Consider the following 16,799-nt stretch of genomic DNA (forward strand, 5'->3'; position numbering starts at 1 on the left):
CTCATTAAATCCTTGGGGGTTTTTTTCTAGTCCCTATTTCATATCAAATGGGCAAATAGTCTATTTCCAAACATGCACAGATATATTATTTATTTTTAATTTTATATGTGACTTGGAAAAGGGGCGTTATGTAGTGAATATCTCTCTATACCATAATATTAAATATATAGAGGATAAAATGTGATTTCCAATTATTGGCCTACATATAACTTTTTTTTTTTTTTTTTTAAATGTCCCGGAATAGGATTAATATATATTTATTAGAAATAGGAGGAATATATTATTCTTAAAACTACCATCATCATTAAGCAGATTTTATTTTTTTAACTGTCATAAATCTAAATTCCATATAATATGAGCCATAATCAGATATCGAGTGAGTAGCAAGGGGGAATAAAAATTTAAACAATCTTGACAATTATATTAGAGTAGTAAACTCAAAGCATTTTCACTTAAAGAAAAAAATGTATATATATTGATTTAATATGGTTGCTAAATAAATTATAGTACTATAATATTTGTAGGATAATATGATATAAAATAGTTATCCTATTTAGTTATAATATTCAGAAAAAGGTACCGAAAATCAACATATAAACACAGTCAATTTAAAGAAGCGTAGATGTCATGACGTTTCATTATGTAAGAATGCAACCTTTATTTAACAAACAAAACAATTTTTTTAAATTGACTATTATTCAATATAGTTGCCTTTAGTGAGATTAATGGCCTTAACTCGACCGTGGAAACGGGAGTAGGTTTAAATGAAGTCTCCCAAGACAGATTCCAGAATTCTCCCGGATCCTGGACATCTGCTCAGATTTTGTTTCGAAAGAGAATATGTTGGTGTATTGCTCAACTGCACCCCAAAAAAAGAGGTCCAAGGTATTAAGTTTTGGCAATCTTGGATGATAAACACTGAGTTAAACAGAGCAATAATAATACCTCTGGTAGTTTGACCTCATTTTGTGATCGCCATCCTTTGCTGTTGATTCATAATCTCATTCAGACTCTTTCAGTTCCTTCCTGACTCTTCGGACAAAGGATATGTTTGGATATAAGAAATTTGTAATCTCAACATTTTCTCGTCCGGCGCGGATTGTAACAAGGATACTCTGCCTTCTACGATTGGGAAATAATATTTCCCAATCGATGCAATTTTTTTGAACTGACGCCTAACACTTTTGGCTACCTGCCAAAATGGCAAAAAAACGTCTTAACTGCGTATTTGCAGAAGTAGCAAACGCATAACAACGTACTCACGCTGTAGATTAACTAAAAGCAGGAAGGACGTAAACCCAGTCCCTATCTAGAAAATATATAAGTAAACCCAAAATGAATGTGGTAACCACGACAATTTGAAGAATGTTTGGAGGAGAGTAGCTTAACTTTTATGACGTTTAATTAATTTAACTGCAAGCAGGAAGGGAAAAAACACAAACTGACGTCCTATCTAGGAAGGATATAGACAGGAATGACTCTTTTGTCATTTCAAAATTATACCATGAGTGCAAAAAGACTTATAACCCACTTCGATATCTTGATTGTATCTCTGCAATCTTTCTTCCAAAAACCAACCGAAAAAAAGGGATTGGTGAGCAGTTAGCCAATTGCCTCCAAATATGGAATTGTTACTTACCTAGTGGTCGTACCTGGCATTGACCAGAGGTATTAGGTGTCGCCCAAAAAAACAAATTTTTCTTTATTAATATATATATTAAATATAAAGGTCTGTGTGTGTCTGTCGGAGATTTACGAACAAACCAATGAATAGATTTTACTAAAGTTTTTCACGTAAATTTTCAAGGCTCCAGAGACGGTTTTGGTTTTAGGCCTTTAAGGGCATGGAGGCCTTAAAAAAAATTAAACGAATTTTTGACTAACAAATACTACTTTATTTTAAACAAAAAAAATCCATAAAATTCTAAGAATACATAATTATTGCTGCATATTGGGATATATCTATGCATACTTTTTTTAAATAAGATTTTAAGGTTTATAGAAAATTAAAAAGAAGAGAGAATAAGACAGGGTTTTTAACTATAACAAGAGCATGCCCAAGGGGAAAAAAGTCTTGCCTATCCAGGAGCTCTTCAGAAGCAAAAATAACTTCCTCTTCGCGTACCATCGAATCAAAGGAGCAACAAGGTCAGCTCCTTGCAAAGAAAAGTAATAGATCTGCCTCATAGCTTGCCGAGGAGACAGAGGGGCAGGGAGGTAAAGTAATATCAAAAGTATACCCGTAAAATGTCTGCCTGTGACCCTGGTAATGATTCTCTTGCAATGACCTAGGCACCATTCACTAATTGTGACGATTAAATAGGAAAACTATTTTATATCATATTATCCTACGAGTATTATAGTACTATAATTTATTTAGCAACCAGATTAAAATCTTATAATAATTATTTGCAGATGTTACCTACAATATTAATTGCAAAAAAGAGAGAGAGAGAGTTCAGAATAGCATTAATTTTAATTTTTAATGTCCCGGGTAAATCGGGGCCACATACCCTAGTTTAGATGATAACTAACCACAAAATCCTCAGTGTTATTCATCATTTTTTATATGAACACACACATGAGTGAGTGCTAAACGTATCGATCTCCACCGAAACAATCTTCAAAATTGTCAAGGTTACCATTTTGACTTTTGGTATCTTTTTTTTTACTACAAAAAATAAAAAAATCGGACGCTAAAGATTACTTAGGATTTACATCTCTACTGATTATTTATTAGTTAGATTAGCTTAAGAATGACGCTGAAATCCGATTAAGGAAGAAAAAGTAATAAAATATAATCATATTAAAATTCTTCATTCTCAACATTAAAAAAATAAAATAAAATAAAACTTGGCAGAAACTCTTGAAACCTGTAAGAAATTGATAACATTTTTAAATCATTCCTACTTTCTTTTCTTTTAATACATTAGGGAGAAACAAGTGTCAAGTTGTAAAAAAAAAAAAAAGTTATGATGCCAGGGGAAAATAATAATAAAAATATCTAACTTTTTTTTTCCTAGGGATTTTCTTAATTGCATACCTTTTTACGCTTATTTAAGGTAAAAGAAAATGAATTTAAAAAAAATATATATAGAAAATAATTGTAATTTAAAAAAGAATTTGTCAAAAAGTACATCATTAAATATCCTACGAGTATGTAAATGGATTAGTTGAAACCCATTGGCTTTGTACAATGGTTTTTTTTTATTTTTTATTAGAGTGATTTAAAAAAAACTTATATACTTATTATTTCTATATTAATAAAGCAAAGATTATGTGTATATATATATATATATGAATGCTTAAAAAACAGTCACAGGGTGCACTGTACAGAGTGCCCCTCGATCACATACATATTTTTGATATAAAAAAGAACAAGGTATATAGTATTAATTAAATATTGCATAGAACGCGTATACAGGATTACTGGGTGAACTGTCTATAATCTTCCTTGAAGTAAAATATAGAGACATTTCTGATATAAGAAATAATATTGTAGTTGTATTAATAAAATATTGCAGGCGTGTGCGAATAAATTATATTCCCTATAATGGGGGACTGTTTCTATTTCTTTGATTGGTCTCTAATATATAATTGAGTACACATACAGGGTCCACCGTATATAGTGCTCCCTGGTATATGGCACATCCTTCATTTCCATCTAAAAAATAATAATGTAGTTGCATTAATTAATTATTGCAAGCATGTAGCATCGAATATGTAACGCGCTACCTTGTAATCCTACCTAGTATTAAAATCATTTATGTGTGTATCTAATGTTCATCCAGCTTGCGAAAAAAATGATAAAAACTTCAAAACCCGAGATAAATACATACTTTAGACATAAAATGAAGGTTGTTTAGAGTTCTGAGGTAAGTATGTAAGGCTGTGTTTCATTCTGATCAGACCAGATTCTTAGGCTTGTTTTTTGCCAATAAGTTGATTTTTATCATAAAACAATATTGATTCCTCGTGTTTCAAAGTTTATTTTTGAGGGTATCCGTTGTTGATTTGAAAGTAAAGTAAAAAAAAAAATGAAAATCCAAAAAATGAATTATTGTACTAATGACAAAAGGGAGAAAGTTTATTAAATACTAATTTAAAACGGGAATGAAGATATAATTCCTAATTAAATGAATTTAACGAAATTTAAATTCATTAAAATAATTTATGAAATTTACATACAGAAAATGAAGGAAGAAGAGGATTTGCGAGTTAGTCTTAGTATGTATCTTCAATCTTCATTATGGTTGAAGAAGGAACATGGCAAGTTAGTAATGGCAATGACAATAAATAAATTGCAAAGTCAAGCATTTGAAAAAGTGGCTTTATATTTACCAAAAGCAGTATTTTCACATGGTCAATCTCGTATAGCTTTCATTTTCAAGAGTGTCAAAAAAAAGGACGTGCAGGTTTGATTCTCTTTATATCAAACGGACAGATAACAACATTCAATGTTGTATAGAAGAATATGGCTTCACAATAGAAATTTATCTATCTTATATTTATAGTGGATCGTTTTAGTTTAGAATTCTAACATAAACAAACTGAATAAAAATAAACTATTTTTAATTGGCTTTCTTCAAAATAGGGTGTTCTCAGTAGTCTATTATTATAATAAAATTACTTTACCTAGTAACGATAGATATCACGTTACTTCATGATCAAAAGAACCATAAGTAATGAAAGGTACTAGGTGTTTGTTTTATTACTAAATATGTCTATAAAATATTTGGTTGAACATGTTTAGCAAAATAGAATTATCTTTCTCAAGATTGAGTATGGATTATATTTATCATCTATTTTTATGAAAAATTATTCTTATAGCATTCAAAAAAGAATAAATTGATAGACTTTATGTTTAAAAGGGACCATTTAGGTCCCTTTTAAATCAAATAAGGGTTCTAAACTGTAGTTAAGATTCTTGTGTATCTTATCTCACCACACAAATTTGAATAAAAAGCTTAAAAATGACTCAAATATACCGATGAAATATTTAGCTGTATTTGAAATTAGCAAATTAATTTGAATTTTTACCTTTTCTTGATTTTTGTACAAGCTTGTTTTGGTGTGAACTCACCACATATATATATTTAGCCCAAAACATATGCATACAAATGTAACTAAAAATATGAACAAAGGATTTCCCGCTACTTTTCAGTTTCAATATATGTCATTTTTTATTGGTGTTCATGATGATTTTTTTTTTTTTTTTTTTTTTTGATTTCTACAACCAAACATATGTATGTACATATGTTGTCCTCATTTGGCACATTGAAAAAAGCTTGTTCTAAACGTTGTCTGTTGGCAGTGTAAATATTATTATTCTAGTGATTGTACTTGAAAATAAAATGGTAAATAAGATCGATTATTTTTGGCAGAGGAGTCTCCACTCGTAATTCATTTAATAATGGCTAAAAAGCTCTCGTTCACATTATTATTAGTCGCAGTAGGAGTATTATTATTTTAACAAAGAGTCCTTATCGCTGCAGGTTAGGGTGAGGCTAATGCAGACACTTTGACAAACTTAAGTTTTATAACAAAGTAGACAAATGAAAACAAAGTGCTCAATGTTTGTCAAATATTGTTGACTACACAACATTTTTGGTAGGTCTAGAGGATCTCGGATAGACTTGACGTTTACTCTATTTTTACCTACACAGCCTTCATGAATGTACCCTTGTAACTGAATTAAGTAGGTGAAATCTGCAAAGGGAAAAACAATTTGCATGCGACGGAAGGAAAAATGACAGAAAATGATAGAGTGACGTCATCTGTTCTTTTATAAAAAATGACATGGGAAAAAAGGATAACTTCACGCCCATGTATCTCCTCAAGATAACAGACGTGTTTCGCTACTCTGCTTAGAAATCTTTAGTCTAGACTAGAGAGAGATTATAAATTTATTAATAAGGGGGTGGGGGATTATCATCTTGAATTCTGACACATTTAGAAGTCCCTATGTTCGTTTTTTTACGCACGCCATTGCTAGCGAAATGATTTTTGTAGCAAACATAAAAGTTGTATTCTCCATGCGCCAAATAAATGCCCATCCCTAGTCATTCTTTGAACGAGGATCTGTGAACAAGTGAATTATATTTAGGGAACATGTTTTCAAGGCATTATTAACTTAATCAGTATGTCGCTTTCTTTTTTTTTTAGTCATATTAGGGGTCCTAAATCGAAAGAAGATTTAAAATACAATATCCCTGCAAAAAAATAAAAAAAAGTTAAGTGTTATCAATTTAAATTTAAGAACTTATTAATCACTAGGTTCACCCTAATGCAGGTATTACAAATATAGAGCCATTGTAGTCATACACACACTCACACTAACATTCACTATAAATTACAGAATGGGGCCTTTGGATCCATGCCAAATCTAAGAGTCCTTAAAATGACCTTATCTGGTGAGGAGAAGGACTTGAATCTTGCTCAACTCTTAAGGACCAACCTTGCTCTAAGTCATTTGCAATTCCATTTCTCTTCCTCCTCAAACGGAAAGGACCTACTTAAAAATGAACTTCAGGACACTCTGTCTCTACGTTTATCGGAAATATCTCTTGAAGGGGACAAGATTCATCAAATTCATCCCACTGCCTTTAAAGTATGTATGTAATAGTGTTTGTCTTTAGTCTGGAAATATTATATCGGTTTGAGGTCGTTATAACTGTTGTTGGAACGAACTAATTCGTTACTCTAACGAAGTTCCATCTTTACCAGTCACATTGAAAAGTTGGGTCAATATAAGAAAAAAAAAGTTGACTGCTTGAGGACACTGATATCGTATAATTTCATGTCAGACGTTTCAGAGGGAATTTTATAATGTACATATACACAGGACAATTGTTAAAATTCGTCACAAGGCTTGTAAAAAAATTAATAGCCTGGAATGCCAAAAATAACGGGAGCAACTATCTATTATTATTGAACTACTATGGAGTTACTTTTTTTTTATAACAAAGTATGTTTTGGGAGTACAAAAATAAAATAAAAATTTTATCTGAAACACAATTTATACTTACTAAAAAGTACAAGTAAAAATGGAACTTGTAATAAAACAGTATTCGTTCCTGTTACATATAAAGTAAGGTGTTCTTCAAACTAGCATAAACTCCAAGTTTTTCATTTCGAAGTAAGTAGACTGCTTTGTTTCCTTAATCTTTATAAGAATAGTAATTTGAATTAACACCATGTAATACTTTCCATTTGAGCCCGAAATTGCCTGTGTATATACGGTATTTAAGATACAGCATTATGTAGACACACAGGTTAGATACAGGCTACCCTGTACTAGGCCATCTGGTGTTTTACTAGCCACGGTCTAGCATGGCTTTCAAGCCCTACATATACATACAAACTTAAAAATAAGTATTTGATCCCAAGGCGCTTTTGTTTCTTTGTCCACTGACAAAGAAATGAACGGTCCTTAATTTTAATTGTAGGTTCATTTTAAAAGTGGGAGGCGTTATATGAACAACAAAAAAGGTGTTTATTGGAAGAAAAATGGTGAGTATAATCCCAAGAACATCGTCCCTGCCGTCAACATGGGTGTTGTTAACATTATGGTTATGGGGTGTTTTTCTGCTAAGGAGAAAAGACTACTTCACTTCATGGAAGGGAGGATGGATTGCTAAATATATATCTTCCAGCATGACAATGACCCCAAAACATACAATCATTACAATAAAGTAGTGCGTCTAGAAGAATTACATTACAGACATGGAATGGCTTCAGATGTATTGAGAACTATTTTTCAATTTATAGAATAGTAGCAAAGGATGCCTACTAAGCAGGACTGAATAGAGATGATTAGAAACAAAGAATGAAGGTAGAAGAAAAGAGACAGAGAGAGGGATGTAGAAAGAGACAGAGGTAGAAACTTGCAAAATCAGCAAGCGATCAAATACTTGTTCCAACAACAGCAAACCTGAACTTATGTTATAACAGTACCTTCAAAAAAAACTTTTTCACTCTTATCTATGGTCTCATAATCAAGTACAGTGGGAGTGGGGGGACTTGTGTCATTTAATATTTAAAAAACACACACAGTCACATTTTTTTTCAAATCTGGAGGCAATATAGAAATTATGAATTCGGGTAATAACGTTAAAGAGGTTAAGAACCACTGGTATAGACTGATTTTATAAATGTAGGATTGATGACGTCATATGTGACATATATATCTGAGTTATGAGGAACACTTTAAACAGATGTTTAAAGTGTTCTGAATATTTTAGACTTTTGGATTATATAAAAATAAGAAATTCGTTACCTCGTATAAGAGCAAAAAAAAAAATATTTTCTTAGAGCAAGGAAAAGAAAAACGAATCATTTCGTACCAAGAACTGAGACTGCAGCCATGACTGTAAAAATCATCTCAGACCAAGTCTCAACACTAGTAATCCATTCCATTCAAACACTTAATTCCCCCTTTATTCTATTTCTTTAAATATTCATTTGCTTTCCAGTTTCTACGTTCAAAAACACTAACTCTACGTGTCTTTGGTCGTGAGTCCACGACGTTAAATTCGGATCTGTTTGATAACCTTGGTTCTGTTCAAAACTTAACTCTGGATTTAACTCCACCTCCTGGGTATAAAGACATCGCTGCCGTCACTAAGAACGAAATATCCATTGGTAATCCTGTTTCCAGCTACACACCAAGAAATCCCTCAGGGGTATTCCTAGAAAACCTTCATTTGGGCCAAAACTCTTATGTTTGCTCCTGCAAAGGGATTGGGTGAGACTCTCAGAGATATATTTTTAGGGAGTTGGGGGCTTCGTAAGTAATATTTTTTTTTTTTACAAATTGTACGGTATGAGGAAAGTGCAATAGTTGAATTTTTCATGAATGATCGATATTTCGGTGGTCTAATTTTATACCTTTTTTAATACAAATGGCTAAAATATAAGCGAAGAATATATTATTATAAGAGTAGGAGATGGATCCCGACTTATGGAGATAATCGGACGATTAGCACTTTGGAGGATCATGAAAGTAAGTGGAAGGTCTCATTATGGAGAAACGTGTGAGTTTGCTTCTTATGAAGTATTCTGGCTAGAGTTGATCTGTGGACTGAGGGATGAGGACAGATGAGATCCCGTCTCATTAAGTAAAACACTATGACTTTTTCTTGTATCTACGAGGAACTATTACAGTATAACTACAGGATGAACGTAATAGGTATCATGGAGAGGAACTTCTAAGTCATCAAATCCATTAACTCTTGAAACTGAAGATTACTACAAAAATACAATATATAGTACAAACTTGAATGATTGTCTAATCCTACATAGAAACTTATTTGAACAATTGTGATCGATTGAGTCGAGTTCTCTCTCCTTTTAATCCAATAATATATTATTCGCTTCGTAAAGTTATTTATTTATTATCAATTTCAAATATCCACTGTTTACCCGTATTTTATTTCAATGAAAAATTATTTAAATAGAAGGTTTTAAATTGATTTTTAAAAAAAGGAAAGATTAAAAAAAGCCCCGCAACTAAATATATCCCTCCCACCCCGCCAAGTGTCTACTTACAAGCATTTGATCCTTTTCATAATCTCTGTATTTTTTTCAGCTGGGCCGAAAAATGGTTGAGACGATGGAGGGAACAGTTTTGCGGTCCAGAAGAGAGCAATTTTCCAGATGTATGTTCCAAAACACTCAAAGACTTTCGAGAAGCGAAATGCTCTGGAAGTGATTCCTCCGTTATGGAAGCTCTCAGAAAGAAATTAGAGTGTGAAGAATTTAATGGAGGCTCTGTTCCATCTCTTTCCATTTTGAGTAGCGTTATGGTAGCTTTCTGTGCTACTCTTTTTGTATAAGAAAGCAACGTTATAATCATGTTATCATCTATCACATAAAGACATTTTTTTTAAACCAAAAAAAACAACTTATAGTTACATATTATACACATAGATTTATAAAAATATATTAATTGATTTTCATTAAGAAACAACCCACATATAGTTTACATTTTATAATGCAATTGATTGTATATACTCATGATCGTTATGTTAAATGGAAATTTAAAGAAAAACGAAATTGTTATACATATAATATATACTTATTAAATAATTGAATAAAAAAGATTTTTGTAAGTTTAGTATCTCTTAGTTCCTGAGTATTAAAAACTCATTTATATATATATTTTTTTTTTAAAGTTGATATATCTGTTTGTCAATGCCTCATTTTTATGTGCCGGCTGAATATCTTAGTGATTTCTTTATCGAAAAAATACAATTTAGCGACAAGCGTGCGTAGCTACAGCTCAGCGCTTCAAATTCAAAAGGAAAAGAAAAATATAAAAGAATACAGCAAATGTTTTCTTTTCGTATGCCAACACCAAATTTTTCAGTGTGCACTTAATATCTTAGTAGTTAAAGCTCAGGGACCCATATTGAAAAAAAAAAAATACATGTTGATTAATAGATAAAAGTTTGTCTGCAATCACCTCATTTGTGAATGTGAGTTTTCTCAAGTTATTATTCCTCTTCTTTTATTGTTGAGGAGAGAACATCTAAGTATTGAGTCAATTACATGTGAGCGTGCTTATAAAAACGGAGATTGATTGGAGAGTTATTTTCTATATTATAAAGTAAGGTTAATCAGTTCGTTGACACCTAATAAATCAGGACATTGCCGGATAATGCCGCTATTAAAATAATAATTACATATGGTAAGTTATACAATGTCGAAGAGGTGTTAACGTTCATGTACCTTTTAAAAACATAGTTTGTTATATTTGAGATATTGTCTGATAATATGGATTTGGTTCATATTATCAGACAGCGATTATTTTGCAAAATAAAAATAACACAAAAATGCAGAAAAGGAATAAAATTAATATTAAACTATAATATAGCAAGATTGTTCTAATGTAACCAAATGGAGACGAAATTTCTTCATGTTATCACACACCTGAAAATTATAAAAGTGTCGAATTTTAACTGCATATTATTAGAACCTCGAACTTTAAAGTTTTGTTATTTAAAAAGTACATCATCAATCGACTTAACATTTACAAGATTATTTATAAATGTGTGGAAATTACAAGACAATTTGTTTTTATATCCTAGGTTGAAGTACGAAAGAATTGTAACCGACAATTTGGAACATCCAACGATGCATACCGGTTATGAAAAAGTACTGAGACCTGCCTCTAAGTAGTCATTAAAATACTCATAATTGATCAGGATGATGTTGTACAGAGAAAATTTTATTTTATAATATTTTTTACTATAAAATTTTCACATGAATTATGAATCTCGCTACCATCAGCCTTAATGACAGCGTCCAACCACCTCCGGAATCCCTTGCATATATTGGCAACGTAGTCCTTATTCATGATCCTCCACTGCTGATTAACAGAGGTCTTCAGGGCATCATATTTTGGTGGCGGACTTTGCAGGCCTTCTTCTCAATTTTCCACCAAATGGAGTAATCAGTGGATTTAGATCTGGGTTCTAAGGGGGCCTAAGGTTCATGTTGATATCCATCCACTGTTGTACAATATTATCAGTACTGGCCAGAGTCCTGTCCTGATGAAATGGATGTTGTAGGCGGGGTCAACGGTAAATGTCTTTTCATTAGAAAAAAAAAATTGTGTGGTTTCTGTTGTGCTTCAGATCATTCAAGTGTTGTTGAAATCAGCTAAAGAAGGAGTTATTTTTGACATTGGGACAGGAGTGGCCTCTCCATTCTTCTAAGCGACCTTCATCCAGCCTTTCGGATGGCCTTCCCCACAGTAGTCCGATGCACATTCTTTTTCTTGTCATATTCTGAAATTTTTATCGTTAGGTTGATCTTAAAGGCATCCATGACGTCTCCAGGTTTCACTTTAGTGGGTATTCCACTCTTGGGCTTGTCCTTAAAGTTATCCCCATCAGCCAAACGATTTTTGAGCCGACACTGTGGTCTTGCTAACGTTTAAGTCCTTCATGATGTTAGAGCTGATCCTTCAGGCACGGATTAAATTGCCTATGATTGTTGTCCTTGCCTCCATCGCGACATATACATAATTTTTTGTTTACTCCATCAAAAATTAAAGGGTCTCCTAATATTTTTTGATCTTGTTTATTAACTACGAAAATATATCTGGTTAAGGTTAAAAGTATTGATGCTTCAGATATCAACGTCGCACCCGGTATTTTATACTTATGCAATAAAATACATCTTTAAAGAGTCGTACAGCTCCTGCAATTTAATTTTATATAATTGTAAAGTCCTATAAGAGATCTATCATTTGCTCTCTGTTTTAGGGGGAGAGAAACATAAATTAGGGAATGATGATGGAATGATACATCGTATGACTTACATCTGTGTGTATTAGTAAATCCCTCTAAATTAAACGATTTATTTTATTTTATTAGTATTTGCTATTTCAGATACTATGTATATAAATAATAAGATTGATCCTATCCATTCAAATTGCGAACATATAGTTTGTAATTTAATGTAATATTATGTACAAATGAGTGGATTTATTTAGACAGGGAATACTCGAAAGGGTGGTCCAGATAAATTGGGATAATCTATTAAGGCTTATAACGAAGGAACTAGATTTATTATTTGAGTGCTTCATTTAATGAAATTCAATTATTCATAATGAGATCAGCCTCTTTGGCTAACCTCGGCCACACGGCACATGAAGCTTAGGAGCCCCTGGGGGAACTTCTTCAGGGCTTCTACAGATGAGTGGTACTTGGAACAGGCCTCATGTTCTTCTAACTTTTCCAGAGATAAAAATACATTGATTCAGGTTCGGGCTGTCTGCATACAAAAAATCCGGTCTCCAAAAGTGAAGACATTTTGTGGACAAGATATCCTGCACTTTTTTGACATTGTAGGATGGTGCACTGTCTTGTTGGAAGCTTTAATGTCTCCTTGGGCTGCTCCATCCATTAAGAGTACAAAACCAGAACCAGTAGAATCACATGGCATGAGGTTCTGGAAAAGGATAGTAACTTTTACTAGTCGGCAATCTGAACACAGTTTTTTTTATTTTACAAAGTTGTTATAATTATTATTTAAATTTTGAGAAGGGAGATTACATATAAGTATAAAGTAATAACTAATGGGCGTCCTCATGAAAGACTGAGAATAACAATGAGGTAATGGCCAAAATATGGAATTTGGTATCGCCAGATATTTTTTATTTTGTATTTTATTCCTTTAAACAAGAAAATAACCATCAAACGTCCGAAAAAATGGTCCTTCATGGACGCGTTTTGATTTAAAAATCGATAAAATATAGGGAAAAAAGGAAATTTTGATGTTGTTTCTTCCAAAATTATCAATTTGAATCCAATTACAAGATTATTGTTTTATTAAGTATTATAAAGAAACATATATTTAGCAACCATATTTTAACAATATACTAACTTTCCTCAGGGTATGAGTATTTTAGTTCCAAACATGCTGTCAATAAATAAACATAAATATTTTGGTATCGCGTATTTTTCATTTTTAATACTCAAATCTCATTTTTTGATACCAAATGTGAAATATATTATAAGTAAATATACTTTTGTTGTTTATTTATACCAAATAAGACACCCTTGAATTTGAATTTTGGATTACAAAAACTGTTAAAAATACGACCTTTTAATTATTATTCCTTAATTTCTTTCTTAATTTGTTCTATTTTAGCAGATTTTAATTTTAATATTCTAAGAGTTTGATATTTTTCATTTATTATGAATATTTAATGCCCCTATAACCTTTCAAAAAAGAAACTATCATTCAAAAATTGCTTCTAATTATTTTTTTCTGTTTCATTAATAAGGAAAATTTAACGTAATTATAATTTTGCTCTGATATATCTAGCTTTTGCCTACAAATTTGAGCTGAAACTTCTTGGTTACTTCTTTTTACTTCAGGTACACAACTTTGTGTTTGTGCCATGGTATTTTGAGAAGTCGTAGTGGCAAAAATACAAAACTAACCAGTTGACTTTGAGGAATGACTAATGTGATAAAACGTCTAGTCCAATTGAGCTTAGGTAAACAGTGTGGCCGTACACTGATATCTCCCAAATCCCTCCATCTCTTATATCTCCTATTTTTGATATCATGAATTGTTTATCTTCTTGCTTAGAGCTTGATAGTAAGGATACTCGAACATGGTCAGAGTGAGCATAGCACAAACCTTTCTCCACATTTTATGCTGGTACTTTTTACTTTTTTTGAAAGTGCATCTTTAATTTCTCTTCATGTTCTGAATTAATTATATTTGATGTAACATATGTGATGGACAGGTTAAAAATTTAAATCTTCTTTAATTTACAACCACATATGAAAGTAAAAATTCACGATAAACTCAACTATATAGTGATCCCTGTTGTAGATCATATATATATATTTGATATAAGAAATAATAATTTACTCGTATTCATGTATATTGCAGGCGTGTGCATGTATAAAAAGAATATTCTGATTGTTTTTGTTAATGCTCTCTTATGTACATCATAATTCGTTTGAATTTTCAGCATATGCTAAGATTTGGATTAAATACAAACGCGAGTTTATTACAATCGAATTATTATTATCATCTTTTAGAACACATCATAGGGATTTATCAAAGTATTGAGTAGTTAAGTGTGAGTGTGCCCATTAGTGTTGCGTCAGTCATTATTTAGAACCAAGGACCGGGTCATGTCCCATTTGTCGGTCATTAAAGAAGATAAAATCGATCCCTCGTGACGTCAATTAGTGTGGGTTTCCTCCTTTTAATTATTCCGTTATATAATAAAATAAATTATAAAACTAATCAACAATATAATATGTTTGTATCGTTTTGTATTATAACGAGAAATGTAATAGTTTTTGCAAGATATGTGCAATTATCTTAATACATATTTTATATATCTTATTTGGCTTAATAATACATCGATTGTTTTATGAAAAATTCCAATGATTGACGGTCCTAAGGACCGATTGGACCTGTTTTAAGACTGGACTAGACCGAATAAATAACTGATGATTTCTCGGGGAGTTATCTTTTATATTATTAAAGCAAAATTGGTATTTTAACAGACGCCTAATTACTGCGGGGTACTTCTGCTAATAATTAAGTTATCTAGTAAAAACATAAATGTAACCTTAATTCAGATCCATTTGATTTATGTCTAAACTTTGTGTAAAGTGTCCAAAGACAATATCCGTTTAATTTGGGATCTAGATCTGAAAGTTCGGGTATTTGAATATTTACGTTTAAAGATCAACCCGACCCTCAACTGAAAAAAGTTGATGTGTACCACCTTTAGCTACGAGCTACATATGTCAAGGGTTGACTGTTTATTAATATGAACATGCATTTATTATTGTTACAATTGAAAATAACATGTTTTTTTATCTCTTTCTGCATTCATCTCAATACTTTATTATTGTGTACTCGTATTTACTATTTACCATTTTCACGATATACATCTATCTATCCATCAAAGAAAAGGTATTGCATTTGGTTGTAAATATTAAATATATTTATAGGTGTATTTGATTTTTTATGTGCGCATATTTAAATTATATATTTTTATTATTATTCAAAAGTTGAAAATGACAAAACTTCGTTTCAGTCAAAGTTGTTTAATTTTACAAATTATTTTATTCCAGTTATTAATTCTGCCAACGAAGTATGTTTTCCTCTCGGTTTGTTTACAATTAGGATTACTGAAAATCCTAATTGTCGGTTTTGGTGAAACTTTGTAGGAAGGTTAACAGTACGACCTCATCCAATATTGAGAGCTCAAAGGTCAAGGTCACACAAAATATAATAACGAAAAATCGACCATAACTTTGGGGGAAATTGAGATACAAGCAAGGGCGTCTGTAGGATTATATTTGGGAAGGAGGGAGGCTATGTTTATTGAACAAAAAATCCTTTATCTATTCACAGAAAATTAATTTTTTTACATAAAAAACTTCAAAAATTTATATTTAATAATAAAAAAAATACAAATATTAAATTTTTTTTGAAATTAATTTCCAAAGTACTGTCGATTTTTTTTTCTTTTTATTTGAAAGAAATTACAAAAATTGATAAATATTAAAATAAAATCCATTTTTTGAAAAAAAAGTTCAAAATTTTTAGTTATATAAAAAAAATAGAATTTTTTGGAAAAAATTTCAAAAATTAAATTTTGAACAAAAATTTTTGAAAAAAGTTAAAAAATCAACAGCTAATGAGAAATTAAAAAAAGGGGGAACAAATTTCAAATATTTAATTTTTTGGAAAAAATTTTAAAAATTTCAAAACTACTCAAAAAAAAATTCAAAAATCCTCAATTTTTGATATTTTTCTTTTTTTTAAATAAATTTTTTATTTTGCTGCAAATTTTACCCTAATTTTCTAGTAAGAAGCAAAAATTTCTGAATTTGGAGGAGGGGCTACAGCAAATCTTGCAGGCAGAAATATGAGGGGCTATGTCATCTGCTGGCCATTATTATAACACAGATGAGCTGCAAATACTGGTTCCAATAACAGTTTAGTATATTACCGTTTTAAATACGCCAGCACCTCTATATTACGGGTATACCGAACATTGCTCAATGCTAGTAATTAATATGTCTGATTTACTGTTTTAGAATTTCTATAATTTCAAGGGCATGAAGAATTGAAAACTTGAGATATAAGGATCAGAAAACGAGGAGCACGAATCATAAATAGAAAATCTGCTACTGTAATTATAATTAATTGCACTTATAGTTTTTGCAATAAAAGTGTATTTACAACATACACCAAGATACAAGAATGCAATGCACAGTTTCTAATAATCTCATTAATATCCA

At 31.2% G+C, this 16,799-nt stretch overlaps 1 protein-coding gene and 1 long non-coding RNA gene across 2 annotated transcripts in view; both read left to right on the plus strand.

The window, feature by feature from the left end:
- The window catches only part of LOC121120139 (chaoptin-like), a 111,047-nt gene extending 100,935 nt beyond the window's left edge, over window positions 1-10,112 (plus strand). The window contains 3 exon segments of the mRNA XM_040714980.2: window positions 6,359-6,610; window positions 8,475-8,746; window positions 9,590-10,112. Coding sequence (XP_040570914.1) covers window positions 6,359-6,610; window positions 8,475-8,746; window positions 9,590-9,836 — 771 coding nt within the window. The 3' untranslated portion in view covers window positions 9,837-10,112.
- Window positions 10,113-15,381: 5,269 nt separating this feature from the next.
- Window positions 15,382-16,799, plus strand: LOC139905602 (uncharacterized). Its single transcript, XR_011780489.1, has 3 exons — window positions 15,382-15,462; window positions 15,624-15,762; window positions 16,364-16,799. It is a non-coding gene; the product is annotated as an uncharacterized lncRNA (long non-coding RNA).

Source organism: Lepeophtheirus salmonis, chromosome 6 (genome assembly GCF_016086655.4).
Source record: "Lepeophtheirus salmonis chromosome 6, UVic_Lsal_1.4, whole genome shotgun sequence".
Lineage (NCBI taxonomy): Eukaryota > Metazoa > Arthropoda > Copepoda > Siphonostomatoida > Caligidae > Lepeophtheirus > Lepeophtheirus salmonis.